Source organism: Neofelis nebulosa, chromosome 12 (genome assembly GCF_028018385.1).
Source record: "Neofelis nebulosa isolate mNeoNeb1 chromosome 12, mNeoNeb1.pri, whole genome shotgun sequence".
Lineage (NCBI taxonomy): Eukaryota > Metazoa > Chordata > Mammalia > Carnivora > Felidae > Neofelis > Neofelis nebulosa.
The window spans coordinates 69,411,477-69,433,618 of NC_080793.1; the positions used below are offsets into that span (position 1 = coordinate 69,411,477).

Genomic DNA, 22,142 nt, shown 5'->3' on the forward strand with positions numbered 1-22,142 from the left:
ACCAAGTTGTAGGGCTCAGCTCAAAGATTCCGTACCTCTGTCTTCCTGGAACTCTTATACCAGGTCAGATTCCTTTATTCGTAGATTCTTACAGACCTCAGGACATCTCCCTTATGACACTTATCACAGTTCTTATTTATAGATATTGAGATTATCTGATCAATGCCTGGCTCTCCAAATGGATCTTTAGTTCCACTAGTCTAAGATGTGTCTACCTTGGTGTACCTTTCCCCTCCTAGTGCACATAATAAGTCACTCAAAAACATTTGTTCAGTGAAATGACTAAGCAATTCCTATTTTGATTCTCTCTATTCCATCAAGAGAATTGATCTTAAATCTAGAATAGGTGGAACAAATATGGTCAAGAGAAATCTGAAACTCAAAGGAAACGAGATAAATGGAAAGCTCAAGGTTGTATTTAAAAGAACATGTGTCTCCAGACATTGCTAAGCAGCGTCCCAGCCTACTTCCCTTGGCAGTATTAAGTTTGGCATCCACACAGACAGTGGGAACTAGGGAAACAAAGGAGCGAAGATGATAAAGCACATGGACAAATGTTGACATGATTTTCAAAAAAGGGTGAAGAAGTAGGATTCCAGAAACCTCTGATAACTAAACATGACCTTTGTCCCAGGCTGAATTTTAACGGCAACTAGTTAAAGGTGGTTGGAAAGCACTTGGAAAAGGGAGAGGTGATAACTGGGAGCAAGGACAGGTCCATTAAGATGAAGTCATAGCAAAAGATCATCCAGCGTCTGTTGGGCTGAAGACGAGGGATTGCCACGGGCATGAAGTACACTGATCTCAACAAGACTCTTGGCAAAGTCTCCGGCAGTCTCCTTGAGAGGTAGAGACACTTGGGCTGAACCCATAGCTCCTCAAACACCAGTGTGTGCATGCCCAGCTTAACACTGCCCTGCCCAAGGCTGATTCACTGTCATGCCATTTATTTCTGAGATATTCTCTTTAAATGCTCATGTATAACTATAATGATGATAGCTGACATGTAAAATGCCCGCTGTGAGGTAGACATTGTTTAAAGTGATTTAATCCTTACACAAGCAATCTGAGAAGGTGTTATCATGATTGCTATTTAACAGTAGAAGAAATTGAGGATTGCGATCTGAAGTGACTTATACAAGGTCACATAGTTAGTAAGTGGGTTCTGGAACTGTAATTTGAACTGAGGTGGTCTGGCTCTAGATACAAGTTCTTTACACTACCTCCCAACCCCTACTTCCATGCTTCACATGCTCTAGAATGATCCTAGCCAGCAGGACTTTATCGTGACCGATGAATGAGCATCCGCTCATGGTTATGCAATGGTCTAAGGTAGAACTTGACCTATAACGCATCCACCCTTAAGGGATTCGTGGGTAGAATTCACAGGGTTCTATAAACTTGAATTGCTTCTAGTATTTACTCACAAAATCCCTCTCAAAAAGGTAACATTTCCTTCAGTTACAAACATGGACAACAAACCACAGTAGTATCAGCAGCATATGTGAAGTTGCCACCGGTAGAAATTGGATATTTTTATATCACCTTGTTGTTGTAGATATCTCAAAACATCATTTATGTTCATCATTTACGTTCAAATTATAGTGATTATGAGACCTGCCACCAGATCGCATCATTTACTTAGTTTTAACAAAAACACATGCATTATAATATCACACTATTTACATGTTATAACTGTACTGCAGTGTAACTGTGTTCCTTTGTAACTCTTCACATTTTGTGTTATGAATTTAAAGCCTTATTTGGAGAGGGCGTCTCTGGGCTTCATCAGACTGCTGGAAGGCAGAGCCCAGTCCTGTGGCGTCCAAATTGACTTATGCCACAATGTGTGTGGTTTATGCCATGACGGCTCCCATTTATGACATGTGTTTCATGCCCAGGCAAATAGTTATGATTCATAATGGCTGACAAGAGGTAAACAAGTGATAGTTCTGGACCAACCACAAGGAGACAAAGGAAACATAGAAATGAAAATCTGCTTTCTGTGGTAGCAGCTAACATTGCCTTTAAGGGCATAGTAGTAGGAGTACAGAGTTCAGATCAGCAGGAAGTAGGGATTAAGGGAAATCCTTGGACATTCTCAAAGACCTCATAAACATCACTCTAGCTTGGGAGGGTTGGCCAACAGTGTATGAAGAGTGGCTGTAAAAATACTCATAGAAGGTAGGTCATAAATTCAGGAGACATAAAGGGAGGGAAAGTGGTGGTCAATGTATGTGTCCAAAGGCAGCGCCCTGGGACTCTTCCATAAAGATCTGAGACAGCGCTCACATTTCTAGGAACTCGTCCCAGATTCAAGGATGTTTATCTAAGACAGCATTCCCCCACACATGGAAGGTAGAGCCCAGCATATGCCACAGATTCAGCTTCGTATATTTCCTACTTTCCACAGTGGCTTCATGACAGCACTAAGTAGCAGACAGCCTTCTATACCATTTTACTAAGATGGGAAATAAGGTTCAGAGAAGTATAATGAGTTGTTCAAAGTCACACACTGCAGACATACTGCAGGTGAGAATGGATCAAGGGCTGCTGTCTGTTGGTTCCATGTTCCTTTGCATATTAGCCAGATTTGGAATCGGGAAAGATTCCAGAATCCCTCCTTAAGATCCTTAAGAAGGTCAGATTGGTTTTTTTTCTGAAGCCCCTTCCCAATCTACAAGGTTATGGTTCAGAAATTTAAAGTATCCCTTTTCCTCCTCCAGCCGATAAAGCTTTCAGACTTTGTCCTACGCAGTGAGCCACTGTCCCAGATGAATCCGTAATGGCCACTCTCAGCAGAGCTCTGAGAATCTACCAGATGACACTTCACCAATTGTAGGGAGAAGACAGAGGAGCCTGAGGGTATCAGGGAGGTTCAGAGTGAGAAGAGTATGGTATTTTCCTTTGAGAACAGGGCTTCAGATGCCAGCTTTGCACCTGGATAAGCTGTGGCATCTCAGGAAAGTGACTTCACCTCTCCAAATATTATTCTCCTCATTTGTATTGTTAAAGAGGGGTGAGAAGGTTACATGTCAAGCTGAGAGATAAAAGGAGGCCAATAAACGTTAGTCTTCCTTACAAGACCCAACATCAACCCTCTAAGATGTTAACAAGAGTCTTTTAAGGTCACAATCCTTTCCTACAGTGAAGCCTAAAAAGTTTTCCAGAAGAAATTCACCTCTGCCCTTAAAGACGTGGGAACAATTCAGGTCTCTGGTTGTCAAAAGAAAACATGCAAATACTGGACTTAACTCACTCTGCGATTTCACTGTTGGGTAAATGTTCCCTCTCTGCCCTTAAGATTGTACACCAATCCCTCTACACCCTTGCAAAACCCAGGAAGCTTTCTGTGCCATATGCACAGGCGAGGCATGAGCCCCGAGTCCTCCTCAGCCTCCGCTGCTGCTTCCCCGTCATCAGCAACATGTGAATGAACCAAATTATCTCCAGAGCTGAGGGCGTGGGCCACATAGCCAGGCTCCGCCGTCAAAGGAGCCCAGCGTCATGTTCTCCACCCCCTTAGGAGATGGCTGATGCTGTCATAGGGCTGTGAGGGAGGAAGCCAGCCTGGAAATGCCATGTAGGGAAGAAACTGTTCCATTTCAGTGTTAGGATTCTAAAATAGCTGCTAATAAAAAGCCTTCATACTGTGACACTTCAATACAGACACCCACAAGGATACCTTAACAAGCTGTTTGACTCCTTACAAGCCTTTTCTTGCTGCAGGGCCCCCACCAGTCACCCACACAGATATACAACCATGCAGTGACAGCGAAGGCCAGCAGGGGTCTGCCTAGACTGCAGACCAGCCTGGGAGACCTTGCTCCTTGCAGGAGGAAGGCATTGCTGCTCTGATGTTGGCTTGTCCAGGAGCATGTCACATCACTTCGAACCTCCTGTTTATTCTGTCTTTTTTTTTTTTCTTTCCTCGTGTTATCTTCGACAAAACATACCTAGAGAATGAGCCAAGCTCACCTCCTAGGATGATGGCGAGGGTTGGGGTGGGGGGGGGGGAGAGGAATCCTCAAATAATATTTCATTTACCAATTTGGAGATTCCATGGTTCAAAGAATCTAGACTCTAAGGGTAAGAATAGTAGGGTATGATTGTATGGTAGTAATTAACATTTAGAGTCTTTCCCACTGCAAGTCCTAAAAATCCATTAATTATTATAATACCATCTCCATCAGGAAAATAATGGGTCAAGTTTGAGAAAATTTTTAATAGCACCTAGCCTATTTTTAAAGCTTGATAATTAAGATCTGTTATAATGTTACCACTTGAATCTTTGCATAGATGAGCCCATGTTATGCCCTCAGCTACTTTCTGAAAATGCTGCTGATTAGGACCAGTGCCAATTCTTAAACTTAGCTACACATCAGACTTACCCAAAAAGCTTGCTAAAACATAAAAAAAAAAAAGAGCAAACCAGTTTTCATCCCCTTCCTCCAAGATGCTGAATTAGTTTGTCTAAGGTGAGGTTCAATAATCAAGATTTTGACAAAAGCACTGTGAGATATTGAGGTGTGCAGTCAAGCTCAGGAGCCCAGAAGTGGGGAGCTCTTTAGTACCAGGTAAGATAATACTGCTAGGCCTCCATTAGCATGAAAAGAATTTGTCTTACAGTCAGACATCACAAATAACTGTGTGTTTAAAAATTCTCTTAGTGGAGCACAAATTAGGATGTGATTTGTCTGCAAAGTAGAATTTCTCAGCTCCTATGTCTGTACTAAGTTCTTATGACCAATAAAATGATCAGCAAGAGAGAGACGCTGCCACAACTCTGCAGAGGGATCCATGCTATTATTTTTAAGGACTTCATGTGTGTCCAAGAATAGGTTAGGTGGCTGCAACAATCTCTGAGGGTTTATAGTTTTTCATATCTGGACAAATAGACCAAGCAGATATGGGAACTAATTACTGGAAGGCAGAATTTGTTTGTAATGTTTCTTTGTTTGTTTAGTGAGAGAGAGAGAAACAGCATTAATGGGGGAGGGGCACAGAGAGACAGGAAGAGAGAGAGAGAGAGAGAGAGAGAGAGAGAGAGAGAGAGAGAATCTCAAGCAGGCTCCACACTGTCAGCACAGAGCCCGACTCAAGGCTCCATCCTACGATTGTGAGATCATGACCTAAGCTGAAATCAAGAATTGGACCCTCAACTGACTGAGCCATCCAGGTGCCCCTGGAGGACAGAATTCTAAGAAAGCTTTACAGAGTGTTGAGAGAGGAAGTCAAGTCATACTTGGATTTAGGAGTGATTTCTATCATAAAGACCCATCATGATGGACAGCAGTGTTACTTCCACACTTCCAAGAAGAATACCATACCATCTTTCTTGGAACCTCCTTTTAGGCAGTTTTAAACAGTAATACCCTAGTGAGTGCCTCATACCGTGTGAAACATTACGGAGGTCAAAATTAGAAGATAAGCATCCTGCCCAAGAATCACGTGTAATTGGATCACCTAGTCTTGGTTGTAACTGTGGTCACATGCAATAGTCTTTAAATTCCCACCCTACCCTGCCTGCTATTCTTTCCTTAAGATCCAGGTCAAATCTTGCTTCCTCCAGAGAACTTTCTAGATTTCATTCCCACATTCCAATAAAAAACAATTTATCTCTACTCATAACATGTATCACACTATGTAGCATCAGAGTGATTCATTTATGGGTTTTCTCCTCAGGAGGCTTGTCATCTTCTTTAGGGAGCAGAACATGTCTCACTCAGTATCTACAAATTGGAAAGGCATTGCTAAGAGCAATGTATACAGTACCAGCTTGGACTAATTCATTTCTCCATCCAAGGTGTTCTGTCCCTGACCATAGGACAAAGACCGTGGGAAAATGTAAACAGTGTGGAACATTATTAATATTTCAACCCACATATTTTTTCCCAAAGCCTCCTTGAACCAATTCACAATTTGATCCTAGGGAATCTCTCAGAGGTAACAGGAAAGCTAAGATAATTTCCTCTTGCTCAATACTCACTGGAGATAGAGAAAATCTACTCTCTTACTTAAGTAATAATCTTGTGTAGGCAGGAAAACTTTAACTGTAGAAGAAGTATTATGTAAATGCAAGTTATTTAATTAGAAAGGAAAACAAAAAACCTTTACAGGAAGTAGCTGTTCTAAAGAGGTGGGAGAACTTGTTTTCTTTGCTGCAGCTTATAAGTGGTTCACTAATAGATTTTTGGAATGACATATTCATCATCTAGAGAGATGGCAACTGTCTTCAACTGCTAGGCAAGATGGAGTAACAGAGAACAGATTTACCTTCTCATGCGAAATAAGTAAAAAATGGCTTAAATTCAGATGAAACAATTATTTTCAAGACACTAGATAACAGACAGTGGAGGACAATGATCTGTGAGAGATGAGAAACAGATACAATGAATCTTATGATTGTTAAGCCTAATTTGTTGAAAGAGACAGAGGTGGGGAAAACCAGATGGAGATCGGCCAGCTCCCTAAGTTCAGGAGTTGGGAGCTGGGAGTCTGGGGAGATCAAGGCAGCTAGAGTGGAAAGGACAGAATTCTGGAAAAGGGAGAGCTGTACACAGAAAGAACGCTAAAGATCTGCAGAAGGTGCCACTTGAGTATTCAGCTGAGCACTCAACAGTGCATGCACGTGCATACACTATCAATGGCTGGGAAAGAATTCTTAGCCCAGGGGATCAGTGGAAGCCCAGTGCTCACAGAAGGTCAGAAACAGTGCTGATTCCCATGAAGAGGGTGAAAACCTCATGATTCATGGGGACTTGGGTAGAGTGCCAGTAGATCTTGTCTCAGTAACAAGGAATTATTAGCTCTAAAGTAAGCACTGGTCCTGCCTAATCTTAATAGCAACACACAAAGAAATCAAACTGTTTCAAGGCAATATAACCACATTCCAGAACAAAGCACAAAAGTATTTATAGGAATGAAAAAATACCCAGTACCAAACAAGATAAAATTCACAATGTCTGGCATCCAATCTGAGATTACCAGGCATACAAAGGGAGCAGAAAAATATGACCCATCATTAGGAGAGAAATCAACCAGTGGAAATTGATCCAGGACTGGCACACATGTTAACACTAGAAAAAGCATACTGAAACATTATTATAAATGTACTACATATGTTTAAAAAATTAACTAGAGGCATGGACAATATAAGAAAAGCCATACTGAACTTCTAGAAATGAAAACTATAATGCATGATATTAAAAATACACTGTTTGGGAAGAATGGAAAAATAGACGTCGAAGAAGAAAAGATTATGGAACTTGAAGATACAGTAATAGAAAATATTGAAGATGAAACACACAAAGAAAAGAGAATCCAAAAACACAAAAGATTTCAGTGAATCATGAGAGACTTTTAAATGGCTTAATATGAGTCAAATTGGAGTCCCTAGGTGGTGAATAAGAGAAAGAGAAGAAATATTTGAACAAGTAATGGTCAAAAACTTTCCAAATTGATGGCAATTGTAAGGCTGCAAGTCCAAGTAATCCAAAGCATCCAAGCATAAGACACATGAATGAAACTATATGAAGGCACGTTCTAATCAGATTTCTCAAGACCAGGAATAAAGAAATTATTTTAAAAGCAGCCAGGAAAAAAAAGACACATTGTACACAGAGGAAAAAAGATCTCCCACTGAGAAATTCCAGTAGTTTAATTTTTTAACGATTATGTGCCACTTCCATTTATTGTTCTCAACAACTTTTAAAGGCAGGATCTCATTGCAAATAAATACATAGAGGCCACAAGGGTGCATAGGGTGAGTATGACATGATTTTCTTTACTCTTCCCAAAGTCATTCACTTTTGCTTCCTTTCATTCTATAGCAGAATCCCAGTTTTGTTTAGGTCTTTTACTGAAATGTCACACATCTTTTGGTTCCTTCTTCCCTAGAGTAGACTCCCAGTTTTGTATAGGTTTTCAGCAACAAGCCATTGATTTCTGCAAGCCTGTTCAGCACTTAGTCTTTTTTAAAAGTTTATTTATTTTGAGAGGGAGAGAGAGGGAGAGAGAGCAGGAGGGGCAGAGAGAGATGGAGAGAGAACACCAAGCAGGACCAGCACTATCAGCACAGAGCCAGATGTGGGGCTTGAACTCATGAACTGTGAGATCATTGACCTGAGCCAAAACCAAGAATTGGACGCTTAACTGACTGAGCTACCCAGGTGCCCCATTTTTTGTTCAGCCCTTAGTCTTGCCCCACCTGTGACCAATGAGGTCACCATGAGAAGGCATCTGTGGAGGGGATGTTCTGGGAAAGACTTACTTTCTGATGAGAAGAATGTACACAAGAAGAAATTATCTGCTCCCTGAAGCCGCTCCGCCCCCATTCTCCCCTAATTGAAGTTTTGATGTGCTTGGAGTAGCTGCCACCACCTTGCAGCCATGAGGAAAAGAGCAAGGAAACAGCAAGTGCCAACCCCCAGCCCTGGCACTGGGTGGCCTGTGAATCAATCAGAAGCTGCCCACATATGAACTTCTTGTCATGCTAACGAAGACAACTTCCTATCTGCTTCGGCCACTGCTAGCAGCATATTGCTACCTTCCGCTAAATTCATTCTTCACTGATAGAAACATAAGATTAGAAAAGAGAAATCAGATTTGACTCCCTGCCTTGAGGACCTCAGTCCAATTTTCTTTCCTTTATACCCCAACTAACTCTTCGTCACCAGCTTTTTAAGGGGTTCTGGTGTGAGTAATGAAAAAACGTGGAATGTCACAGTCGTTAACAGCTGAAGACTGACTGCTTCAAAAAAGGGGGAGAAAGTACCTGCTGAAAATGCCTCTTAGCACTTTGAGGAATAAGAATCCAGCTGGCGCTTCCGGGCCAATGAGCTATGGCCTCCCTTCATTCCCACAGCACCTGACAGCGTATTTAATTTCTGCAGGTAGCACTTCCATGCAAAAGTGGACAGGCTAGTGACCCCAGGGATAAAGAACTCAGGAGACTAAAAAAAACACAAGGGAGATTTATTCCACGTCCTGCTAACAGTCTTCATCAGTCTTCACTGGGAAATGAATGGGACCAGGGACCCGGACAAAAAATTTGCAGGCCAGTTCTTCTATGCTGGCCTTGGCCACTTTCCATACCCCTTCTTCAAAGGTCACATGGCATAGTGACGTATTAAAGGCTCTGAGGAGACCTGCAGCACGGAAAATGATTACTTATCTTAGTGATTACGGATCTCTTTTCCTTGCGAACACCACCGACAGCTCACGGGCCCAGTTTGAGAGATGCTGCTCTACTCTCGGAGTGGGGATTTGGGGATCTGTTGGGCAGATCTATTTTCATAAGCTGACAAAATGCAATCTGACATGTTTCTTTCTGGCATAAAAACTCTCAGTGGCTCCCTGCTGCCAAAAGGACCAAGTCCAAAGTCTTTGGCATGGCAAACAGGTCCCCGCGAAATCTGATAATAGTCTCAATAGCCTACTTTGTTAGCCTGCCTGCAAAGATTGCATGCAAAAGAGCCCCCATTCCCTGGCCACACACCATGGTGTTTACACTGCCATCTCCTTCCATTGCTCCCTCCCATGCCAACAATGTCATCCTCCCCACCTGGCGTGGGTCTTCTTGCCAGAAGAACAATTTGGGGTTCATATTTTATATGCTAGCTCAAACGTCACACCTCTGTGAGCCCTACTCTGATTCCCAAAGTAGGCTGGTGGCTTCCTCTTTAGTGTACATGTCTCTTTTACAGCATTTATCACAATATCACGGGTCTGAGATCTCCTCCGAGTCACAACCTATGTGTCTTTTTTATCTGGATGCCTTTAGTATCTAGTAAAGTATCTAGCACATAGTAGCTGCTTCATACATGTGTGTCGAACAAATGAATGAATGAATGAATGAATGAAATGACACCCACCCTCTTGCAACACCAAAGCATATGTAACAGGCTCTTAGGAAGGCTTGAATACAAATTAAGCCAATTTAGAATCTTGAGATAATTTATGCAAATCTAGTTTAATATAGAATTAGTCTGAACTCAATGTTCTGATTTCTCCCCGGCAGACAGGTTCCTCTGAACTGTGCTCTCTCTGAGTGTGGTGCAAAGCATAAATTGAAGATGATTTCATAAAATAAACAAGCTCTTAAGTTTCTGGGCCCACTTTAATCAAAAGACGTTAAATGGCAAGGTCTACAAGTGGTCCTGTGGAAGTTGAGTGATTGTGTATCATGTATTAAGGGGGAAATTAAGGAAATGATGTATGCAAAAAAGAGTTAATGACATTCCTCTATCGGGAAGGGACTGTGTTGCCTCTTAAAATGAACAATGTGCCTGGTTTCAAACATTCTAGGAGGAGTATACCACAGGAGATTTTTCTTTTCTTTCGTTTCTTTTCTTTTCTTTTCTTTTCTTTTCTTTTCTTTTCTTTTCTTTTCGTTTCCTTTTCTTTTCTCTTTCCTTCCTTCCTTCCTTTCTCTCTCTCTCTCTCTTTCTTTCTTTCTTTCTTTCTTTCTTTCTTTCTTTCTTTCTTTTACTATAGTGTAAGTGCAAATAAGTTTTAGCTCTGGGATCTCTACTGAAAAGATAAGGACATGCCTCTCTCCCTACTTTTACTTCCTGAAGCCAGGGCTCCCAGCCTCAGGGCCAGGCCCATCTGCAAATCTGAGTATCTTCTTTATTCTACAGGGCTAAAAAGTCACACTCATAAAGGCATTTCCTGATTCATGTCGTGTTCTACAATCATGCATTGGCCACCTAGTATGTGCCCTACCCAGTGGCGGTCTCTATGGTTACAAAGATGTGTAAGACTTGTCCTCTTCCTGCTCCCATGTTAGTGAGAAGACACATATATGCACAAATTTCCATGATGCAATGTGCTTATGCTGTGATATTTATTTATATATTGGTGAGAATGCATTTATTAATGAGATACATTTTTTAAAAACTTGAGTATAGTTGACACATGTTTTGGGTGTATGTAGCATAATGTATAAACTTGTCACATCACTATGCTGTAATGCTTATTTATATGAAGTGTGGAGGTACTATGGATTTGTGAGTGATTATTCTGCTTGGAGGAAATCAGGGAGGAAGGGAAACAGGAATTGTGTCTTAAGAATTAGCAGGTGGGGGAGTGCCTGGGTAGCCCAGTCGGTTAAGCGTCTGACTTTGGCTCAGGTCATGAGCTCACGGTTGGTGAGTTCAAGCCCCGCGTTGGGCTCTGTGCTGACAGTTTGGAGTTTGGAGCCTGTTTCGGATTCTGCGTCTCCCTCTCTCTCCTTCTGCCACTCCCCAGCTTGCACTCTGTCTTTGTCTCTCTCAAAAATAAAAAATAAATAAATAAAATAAAATAAAATAAAAGAATTAGCAGATGGGGCGCTCAGGTGTCTCAGCTGATTAAGCGTCTGACTCTTGATTTCATCTCAGGTCATGATCTCATGGTTCCTAAGATCGAGCCCTGCATGGAGCTCTGCCCTGACAGCACCCACCCTGCTTGGAATTCTCTCTCTCCTCTCCTTTCTGCCCCTCCCCTGCTCACATGTTCTCTCTCTCTCTTGAAATAAATAAACATTAAAAAGATAAAAAGAATTAGCCCGCATTCACCAGGGAGATTCAGTGCTGTTCTCCATAAAGGGAATGACGTTGGTATTTTACACAATAAACCACTAAGCACATTTGTGGAATGAATCAAGATTGATCAATCAATCTATCAATCAATCTATCAATTGATCTTTCTAGAAACACTCATATTGCACAACAAAATTCCTTAAAAACTAAACACATTCTTCTCAATACCAAGGTATGAAAGTTCACGCTTGATTATTTCTTATGTGTTTCTCTGGTTCTTAAGTTATGTAAACCTTCCCCTAGCCTCTGTGATTCAGGACTTTATTTTCCAGTTGATAGTGATGTTCAAATCAGTTCTTCTAGCTACTTGTTACATCTTCTGATTTTGGTACAATCCATCTTCTTTTCTTTCTGCAGTTAATAAATTGGTATTGAGCACCTAAAGATGATTTCTTAGACGTTGTTGCTGGTATCACTTTAATACTTTAGGATTCTGACCATGGCCTTGCTTAGCCCATATATACTCACTTGCCTTTTTAAACGTCCACCATAAATTAACTTGCCTATTCTGCTTCCTTCTTTTTTCTCCTTAAGTGGAAGGTGAATTAAAGGATGGTCTCTCTTACCTCCTCAACATAAAACTAAACCCCAAAGGGGAACAGGATTTCAAAGTTAGGATTTCAGATCTTCAGGGCTCTCTCCTCACCAACAGATCACATTCATTTTAAGCACACATTGGACCCAAAGAGTGAAAATCACCAAGGTGCACTTCAGGAAAATTTCAGTGGATCCACTGTGGCTCAGCAATGACCAAGAAGAGTGAGCTCCTCGGTTTCCAAAAGGCAGAATGTGGCAGAAATCTGGTTCAGATGTTTCCTAAATGCTAGGTTTTGCCAGTGAAGGGAAGGAATAAAAACCAAATAAAAGACTGGTACTGCAGAGCTGTTAATGAAAACAATTCAGAGGACATAAATGCTAGAGTAATTTTGAACTCGCCATATCAGGCTGGTTTCAATGCAAATGTACTGTTCCGATTTCTCCCTTCCTCGGGAGGATATAATTAGCTCAGCTGCAACAGGGTGGAAGCCTTGAGGCAGCCGTTTCCTGGGGCAGCCAGCTCCCCCATGATGGAGGAACAGCTGCCACATGCCTCTCCTGCCACGGATTGCATGGAGCTGTGGCCACCCCACCAGGTTGCTCATAAGCCACCACGAGCAGAAGGCTCAGGTTGCCAGGGGGATTGGCTCTTGCTTAAAGATAAGGGACATGTTGCTCCTCAACCTAGTTGACTCCAGGACTAATCACCATTCTTCCAGAGAAGATAGCTGTGGCAGACACAAAAATCCTTCCCTGCTGTTGTGGCGGAAGAGATTCTTAACATTGGTGATGACGGCCCCCACCAGCTACGGCAGTTCCTCCCCTTGGGGTCTGATGCAGGCTCTTGGAGAGGATAGGAAGTAAATAATGAAGGGAAACACACTTCAAGTGCTGGCCCAGGAGAAACCCAAACTCTAAAGAAAGCACATTCCCCAGCTACAATGACAAGGAGGATGAAAACACACCATGTTGGGAAGAGGATAAATGGCAGGGCCTAGAGAGGATCCGACTGGTGGAAAGCAAGAGTGCTCTGGGAAACAGCCATTGCAAGATGGCGCTGGAGTTCACCTGCAGAAACAGCAACAGCTTCTTCTTGTCCATTTGGCAGACTCAACAGAATGGAACCCACTGATTTGCTTTTGATATTTTAATAAGCAAAAACATTCTACAAATGAGTTCTAGGATGATAAATACTTTCATGGAACCAAAAGGTAAACAAGAATTTGTTTTCTTACTATCAAAATTGTCAGGTCTTACATCCATCATCCACTTTCTTACCCCCTTCTGCCCACCCCCACCCATAGCAAAGGCCAATGTAAGGCTGGTTCTTCTTCCTCATCTGAAGGATGAACAGGCAAATGGACATACAGATCCTGCAGCCACCACTGAGTACTGATCATGATGGGAACGGGGTGGGGGGTGGGGTTAAAGAAATGTGACATCTGAAGCACATTTGCTAATGACTAGGATAGTTCCAAGAACATTCAACAAATAACGAGACTGGGAATCGTAATCTCCTCTAATGAATTCAGAAAAAAGTACTTCGGGAAAATGTCTCCTAAGCGGTGAATTTTCTTTTAAACAAATGTTAACAAAATAAGATAGATGACAAACAACAATACTTTTATAATGTATACATAATCCAGACTAACTTCTTACGTTCATAATAATGGTCACTATTTTACTAGTATTTTCCTTTTCGGGTGGTTTTTTTTAAAGAGATGAGATATAATTTATGTACCATAATCTTTACCTTTCTAAAGTACACAATTCAGTATGTTTATAAATATACTAGATAACCACCACCACTATGCACTTCTAGAACATTTTCGTCACTGCAAAAAGAAACTCCACATCCAGAAGAAGTCACTCCTCATTCTCTATTCTCCCAGCCATTGGCAACCACCAATCTACTTTCTGTCTCTTTGGATGGGCCTCTTTTGGACATTTCATATAATGGAGTCACATATGTGACCTTTTGAGTCTGGCTTCCTAATTTACCATAATGGTTGCATTAAGGTTCATCTGTGTTATAGCATGAATCAGTACTTCATTCCTTCTTCTTGGTCAATAATATCCCATTGTATGGATCACCATATCTCGCTTAGCCATTTATCAGTTGATGGGCACTTAGGTTGTTCCCACTTTTTACCTATTATGGACAATGCTGTTATGAACATTTATGTACATGTTTTTGTGTGAACGTATGATTTCAGCTCTCTTAGGGACATACCTAGGGGTGGAATTGCTGAGTTACACCATGAGTCTGTGTCGAACGTTTTGAGAAGCTGCCAAACCATTTGCCCAGGCAGCTGCACCACTTTGCATCCCTACCAGCAGTATGAGGTCTCTGATTTCTCCACATTCCTGTTAACACTTGTTATTGTCTGCCTTTATTACAGCCATCTTGGTGAGTGTGAAATGGTATCTACTGGGGCTCTGATTTACATTTCCCCAATGACTAATGATGTTGAGCATCTTTTCATGTGCTTATCGGCCATTTGTGTATCTCCTTTGGAGATGCCTCTCTTAAAAAGTTTGCCAATTTTTTAAATTAGGGGCTTTATATTCTTACTACTGAACGTTTCTATATTCTTCCTCTGATTTCTTTTTTCTAGAGGTTGTAGAAGGGGACAACGGACTCCACCTGGCCCCGTCCTGGCTTTGGGAATGAAGCATGATTTTATCCATTTGGATCAGGATAAAGTTGAAAAACATTTATTGAGTACTTATTTTGTGCCAAGCATTCTAAGACCTTTATTGACTTACTGCTAAAGAGAATGCTGTTGCTTGGGCCACATGCTTTTCCCTTCGATGCTCAATCAGATCATTAAAGCTTTTCTTTAGGGAAGCACTCATGTGGTTCTTCATCTCTTGAGACCAAGGGATGTCCCCTACCCCTCCTGTCACCAAAGGAGCAGAGCTAGCAGTGGAGATGCATCCATTGGCAGGTAATATCTCCTGCCAAAGTTTAGATATCTAGAACAGACTAGTCATCCCTAGACTCAGAACAGGTGCTTTGAAGCTCCATTTTAAACATCTGAAGTTAAGACCATGCTCATGTTTCCTACAAACACACCCAAGAGACTCCTTTTCAATTTGGTTCCCACTCTTCCTTTGCCCCACAGGCTGTGGGCAATGCTTCCCAAGGTGACCAAAGGAGGAAACCCCACAAAACAATCTACAGAGGAATATGCAGGAGAGCAATGGATTCATTTTCTTAGACTACTTGTAGTGATGTTGGCTTAGCTAAAATGCAGAGGCATGAGAAGTGAGTAAGGCTGCAAAGAGGGGCACAGGAAACAAACAGACAAGGCTCCTCAAAAGTAAATCATGAAGGGATGAACAAAGGTAAGGAGAGGGATTCTCTCTACCAGTCCTACCTTATTATGAAAGCTAGCTGAGTTCTGTGTTTTACCTTCTTAGGCTCTGTACACACACCACATTTATTCCTCTTCCTTCCTATTCTCTTTCTTTGCCCTTGAAAATCAGGTAAAACCACAAGGGAAGCAAATTGAGGGTTTGACGTGGTAGAACACCACTTCAAACCTTCACTTTCATTATCATGACTTCAAGGTTTCCAGAAATGTCCTTTTCCTCTCCTACCAAGATCCAAATCCACCTTGCCAAGGGGACCAATTCCAGGTGATCAGGGGATTTGAGTTGTTGTCTATAACTCTAGCCCCCAGTGCTTCAAGTGCTGGAACCCCAGCCAGGGGTGGCACTATTCAGTAGGAGGCAGAACAGAACCTCTTCCATCTCACCGAGAAGGCCACCAGCTACCCCACTTTCCACCAAGATGGCTCTGGGTGGTAACTTCCAAGGTGTACCATGCTATTATTTATGTGAACAAGTTCATCTTCAGCCACACCTCAAACAGAGACTCCAGGAGTAATTTCACGGAATCAAACCCAAACCTCAAAACCCTTTAACCTCATGCCAACCAGGAATTCTCCCAAGCCCTGGGGCTCCCCTGGAGGAACCATTCATGGTGAGGGCTTTTCTCTTGGAGATATCACACACCACTCTGGAGAGCCATGGAAGCCACAGGATGGGTTTTATTGGCTGAGTTGTGTTCCCTCCAAATTTGAACCCCCAGGGCCTCAGCATATAGCTGTATTTGAGACAGGGTCTTCGAAGAGGTGATTAAGTGAAAATGAGGCTGTGGGCGGGGTCTTCATCTAATCTGATGGTGTCCTTATAAGATGAGGAACTTTAGACACAGAGAGAGACACCAGGGATGAGCACGCAGCAAAAAGACCATACGAGGACGCCGAGAAAGGCACTGTCTGTAAGCCAAGGGTCAAAGCAACCCTGTCTTCACCTTGATCTTGGACTTTTAGGCTTTAGAGAAAATAAACGTCTGTTGTTTAAGCCCCTTGTCTCTGGCATTGTGTTACAGCAGCCCCAGCAAATGAATACAAGGGCATCCCAGGGAAAGAGGGCCCTGGGGGCTCCCGGTGGGCATAGCCACTCACCCTGTAGTAGTCAGTGCTGTACACGTCCCGGGACATCCCGAAGTCCCCGATTTTCACCAGGAGGTTCTCACCGACCAGGCAGTTCCGGGTGGCCAGATCTCGGTGCACAAAGTGTTGGGACGCCAGGTAGACCATGCCCGCCGCTATCTGCTGGGCGATGTGCAGCATCTGGGACTGCGTCAGCTCTGTCGGCGGGTTGCCTTCGGCCATCAGCACAGCGTCAGGCCCGTGGGCCCTGTGGAGGACATGGAAGGCGTTGCTGGAGCCCCAGCTTTTTCCTCTGGGGGCCCTTTGTTCCCATCAGCTGCTGGGGCTCAAGGGCTTGCGTGACTTAGCTAAAGAGGGGGGAAGGATGCTTCACCCACAGGTGCACCCCTAAAGCCTTGAGAGCACCCAGGCTTCATTTCCCAGGGCATCTAGAATTCCCAGGGCCATGTGGACCTGAATGGTACCCTCCTCAACACACACACAGAGGTGTACATTTTAGGGGCTCCAGAGCTGGGCTAGGGCCAGGCACTGGCCAGAGCCCCTGACCCTGAGAAGCAATGGAGAAAGAACATAAGGGGAGAGTTTGGCTCTCTTGAAGCGATGGGTCATCGTGCCTTAGTGGGAACCCCAGCCCTCCCCTCTCAGCTATATGCTTCGGCCAAGTGCCCCCGACCCGGGCCAATGCCTCTAGAGTGACCCCACCAGGGCCAGAGCTCTTTCAAGCTGCCCTCTCTCTTTCAAGCCCAACTGAGCAGAATGTCAGGGCACCCTCAGACATCATTCCCTGTGACAAATCCCATCTCCTCCTGCCCACCCCTCCCCCCACCTCCAGCTCGGCATGTGCACTGGCCACCACATGGAGAGCTTTTTGAACCACAATACATTGATCCTTTTACTGGGCTGAGTTTTATCCTTTCCACTATGGAGGGGAGGAGGGTGTAGAGGGAGTATGGTATTTTATATCTTCTTTTTCTTAGTTTTTTTTAAAGATTATTTACTTAGAGAGAGAGAGAGAGAGAGAGAGAAAGAGAGTACAAGCAGGGAAGGGGCAGAGAGAGAGGGAGACAGAGAGAATCCCAAGAAGGCTCCACACTGTCAGCGCAGAGCCTGATGGGCTCAATCCCACAAACTGTGAGGTCATGACCTGAACGGAAATTAAGAATCGGATGCTTAATGGACTGAGCCACCCAGGCGCCCATATCTTCTTTTTCTTCTGTCTTATGCACTTGGCCTTTTCCCAGTTGTGTGATGACTTAAGGTATCTAAACACTGGCATGTGCTTTTTTTTTGGGGGGGGGTCCCACAGTGAGGATGTGCCCTCAGCCCCGGCAGTCCCCACTCTGGAATCTTGCCAAGACCAGTGTTGCTGCCCCTGATGGCTCTGTAGAGCAAAGAGTAAAGGGTCCCTTTCTTCTAGAAGCTTCTGTGGAGGGGTCAAAGGGGTTCTCCCTCCCAGAGGCAAATAAGGGAGAAGATTTCCTTCAAGACAGTTGGAAGCACTCAAAATAAATATAGAAGATTTTAAATGGATTTTAAAGTGGACGACCCCACCTGCAGTGTTCCAGAACCATATGAGAATTTGCAAATAAAAGAGGCTGAATGATCCCAGAACTCTCTGCTCCTTCTGTCTCTTCGTACCACCCAGACCTACCTCAGTCAGATGGTCTCAAACTGCGGGTGGAAGTGCCTCCTTCCTGGCTCCAGCCCACAGTGATTCCCCTTTTCTGGATTTCCAAATCTCTTACTCTCGTATTCCCTTAGAACAAGCACTGGAGGGGCACCTGGGTGGCTCAGTCGGTTAAGCATCTGACTTCGGCTCAGGTCACGATCTCACGGTTGGTGAGTTCGAGCCCTGCATCAGGCCCTGTGCTGACAGCTCAGAGCCTGGAACTTGCTTCGGATTCTGTGTCTCCCTGTCTCTCTGTTCCTCCCCTGCTCACTCTCTGTCTCTGTCTCTGTCTCTCTCTCTCTGCCTCTCAAAAATAAACATTAAAAAAAAAAAAAAAAAGAACAAGCACTGGACAAGGAGGAGAGGAGTTTTCCAGCACCAGGATCTAGGGAAGCTTTGAACTTGTCCGGTCTGTAATTTCCCATCAGTCAAACATACAGATATTAGGCTGGGTGATCCTGTAGGTCCCTCGTGTCTCTAAATATCTGCATTGAACCATTCCCAGGGAGGGGCTTCCTGTTTTTGTGCAAGGAGGTTCTGGTGCCTGTCACCTCCACTCAGACCCAGCCCCTAGTGCCTCCCCATTGTAGCACTGAGGAGCAGTGTGGGGAAATGCCCTGGGGCTCTGTTCAGCTCAAAACCTCTGGGCAAGGCTCAGGGTATCCAAACGGAATTTGAATCCCATCCTAGCACACTAGCTGTGACCTCAGGTGACCTGCAGAACCGCTCTGGACGGTCTCCTCATTCTGTAAAGAGGGGGTACCCACCACACCCTCCTAAGCTCACCAAAACGAGCAATAACTGAGAGCTTGCTTGGGCTTTCGTGCAAAGCCAGCACTAAAGATTGCTCCAATGTTGTACTTCCCAGCACCCAAGGGGGCCAGGGAAAGAGGGGAAAGTGGGAATGTTGTCTCTTATTACAGGACACAAAGCCCTGACTGTGACTTCAATACCAGCAGAGAGACCTAGAAGAACACACAAACTATGAGAAATCCTGAAATATCCCGAGAATCTAGGCCAGGATGGAATCTCCTTCATGGATCTAAATCAAAGAGTGAAATAACGTTGCCGATTTGCCAGGAATCTAGACCCTTCTAAGAATCTATCAGTTGCAAAGTCTCCAGAGAAGACAGAGGCCAGTGCCATAGGCCACCTGTGCACAAAGCCCCATGCTCCAGCCTTACCCTCTGAAGGCCCCAGAAAGCTGTGACTCCCCAGTGCCTTCTGCACTCTCTGATACCACGTGAAGGTTGGGGCAGGCTCTGGCACGCTAAATACTCACATGCTTGCCTGTGAGTATTTAGAAGGACTCCTTGTAATGGGAGACACCTCTGCATGCTTTCTTGGAGCAGAAAGTCTTGCTGTAAGAGGGCAGGTGAGTCTTCTAACCAAGTTCTCAAGAGGAGTATAAATGAACTTAACACAGCAGCTCTCTGCTTCACTCCTCAGGTGACCCTGCAGCTCTTAGAAATCAAACCATGTTTACCTCTTCCAGGAGAACATGCCTTAAGAGGGGAAAAACACCAGTAGCACCCCGCTTGAGGAGCGGGAAGGCTCAGTGGGCTTCTAACGGGGGAAGCTGTTCACCGTTCCTCCGCTTATTCTCTCCAAGTGTGGGTTACAGCGGGCACTTAGCCACACTGTCTGGCTCCAGAATGCCACGGCACACTACCTTCCTTCTGAGTTTTATCAACAGCTACCCCAAGAGGAAGTATTGCAGTGCTCTATGGGTTTTGCAGCCAGGGTCTGTGGGTTTGAATCTCAGCTGTGTCACTCACCAGCATCGTGACCCAGTTTTTGGACCATAAAATGGGAATAATGGTAATCATAGTTTATTAAGTTTATGCAAGTTAAACCACTTAAATTGCTTAGAAGGCTCAATAATATTAGCTGTTATTGCTTGGAAAAGCCTTATCTCTCTTCCTCTTGTTGGAAAGGAATTCTGGAGAGATTCCAATAGGCAAAACTGTCATCTCCTTGCCAGCAAGAACTATGTTTTACTCCTCATTTCCTGGCCAACCTAGCAGAGGACTTGGCCATGTTGGTACTCAATGTATGGCTTCGGGGTGAATAAAAAGAGTGAGAGGAAATTGTAGACATCTGTCTTTATAGGCCAGTGCCAATGATGCTTGGGGACATGTTCATGGTGGTTTAGGGGCTAGACTCCCTTCCAGAGAGGACAGACTATAGTTCAGAGCACATTATTGTGCCTAAGAACCTGATTCTTGGCATTGAATACCTCTTGAAACCAGAGTTCATCAGATTCTGAGATCAAGCAGAAGAGATTCCTAAAAATCAGGTGCCTGCTTCTTCTGGAAGCAGGAAGGAGAGCTAAGGAGAGGTTGGTTGAGCCAAAAGCGAAAGGATCAACACACGCGTGTGCGCGCGCACACACACACACACACACTTGGTTACATACGCATGCATACACGTATGTGCACACGCAGTGTGAGCTCATAGAAGCATTTCATTGCATAGGGGTGAATACGTTTGGTTGTATTATGCTACAGTTTTTGGAAAGCACCATCTTTAAATAGACAAGTAGCTGAGATCATGGGAACAAGGGAAAAATACTTCTAGGAGCAGCTAATTTTCCTCCTTTCACATCAGAGCTGAAAGACAAAAGCTACCGTCATTATCTCTTATCACCTACAAGAAAAACCTTGCAGGCACAGAGTAGTGCATCAGGATGATGGTCTCTGAACACCAAGTGTCGGCTACACATCCCTAATTTCACTGGCTTTCCTCCCCCCCCACCCCACAATTGTAAGCAAGGCAGAGCACGGGGACCCATCCCAGCAAGAGGACTAAATTGCACATGTATTCATGAGGCTAGAGACGGCAAAAGTGATCCAGAAGGTGCAAACCACATGATGGCATTTTCTAAGCACAGAGGTACACTGCCCCCTCCACTGTTCTCACCGTGGTGGACTTATTATTTAAACAGCACAGTTTCTGAATCTTCCAGGGGCTGCACGAAGTGACTACCTGGTGCCCTTTTCTGGGGAAAGCCCTTTCCAGAACCCCCAGAAACTGGAGAAGGATAGAGAGGTGTAGGTCACCCTAACACAAGAGGTATAATATCTCCAGCATTGTGGATCCCTCAGCGTGGCAGAGAGGGAGGACAGCGGGGACAGCATCTACCAATTATCTGGCACCACAATAGTCTTGACACTAGTCCTCTATGTGGGCATTATTATACCCCTTTTACTCAGGCCGACATCTTTCTCATTTGTCCTAAATTCTACTACCTACTGAGATATCACAGGCAGCACACTTGCTAATCTTTCAAAGTTGAGGGGCAGCTACATTGGAAAGATGACTGCATGTTAGAGCCAGAGGTGACACAGAGAGAATCTAACTCAGGTCCACGTGGGCTGAGGATCCATCCAAGCGACACAGCTGCTGATGCAGACTGGGAAGGAGAATCCAGTCTCCCCAGCCCACGCTACTGGGAATCTCACTCTTTCCACTCATGATCTTAAACGGGTGGGTTCCATTCGTTCCCCTGCTCAATGCAAATAAAAACATTCCTTGGTTTCCTTCAGCAAGGAGTGTGTGGATCAGCTCATTTCTCCTGTCCCTTGGGAGGTGCAGGAGGAGAACACTGACCGGGAACCCTAGCTGGGTGACCACGGACTTCTCTGTCTTACCCAGTGTAGCGCTCCCAGTGATTCCCTTTGCGGAGGAAGTTGGTTTACCAGTAGATATCATCACCAGTGGAATTCAAGCTTCTGCTTGTTGAAAACTTCCTATTTGCTTCTATGCTAAGAGTTTTCTGTACTTATCCCAACTTAGTTCTCATATCTGCCCTGCTAGCTCCGTATCACTACCTGAACAGCTGAGACACTTGCCCAAGGTCCCTTGGCTAATAAACGCCAGAGC

The 22,142-nt window shown here is 44.1% G+C and overlaps 1 protein-coding gene and 1 long non-coding RNA gene across 4 annotated transcripts in view; one reads left to right on the forward strand and one right to left on the reverse strand.

Moving 5' to 3' along the window:
- The window catches only part of NTRK2 (neurotrophic receptor tyrosine kinase 2), a 338,116-nt gene that overhangs the window by 50,231 nt on the left and 265,743 nt on the right, over positions 1-22,142 (reverse strand). For all 3 annotated transcript variants that reach the window (XM_058695571.1, XM_058695570.1, XM_058695572.1), the window contains one exon: positions 16,601-16,835. In XM_058695571.1, the coding sequence (XP_058551554.1) occupies positions 16,601-16,835 (235 nt within the window). The remainder of the gene's footprint in view (positions 1-16,600; positions 16,836-22,142) is intronic.
- On the forward strand, positions 1,877-3,249 carry LOC131491994 (uncharacterized). The gene is made up of 2 exons (XR_009251763.1): positions 1,877-2,184; positions 2,727-3,249. It is a non-coding gene; the product is annotated as an uncharacterized LOC131491994 (long non-coding RNA).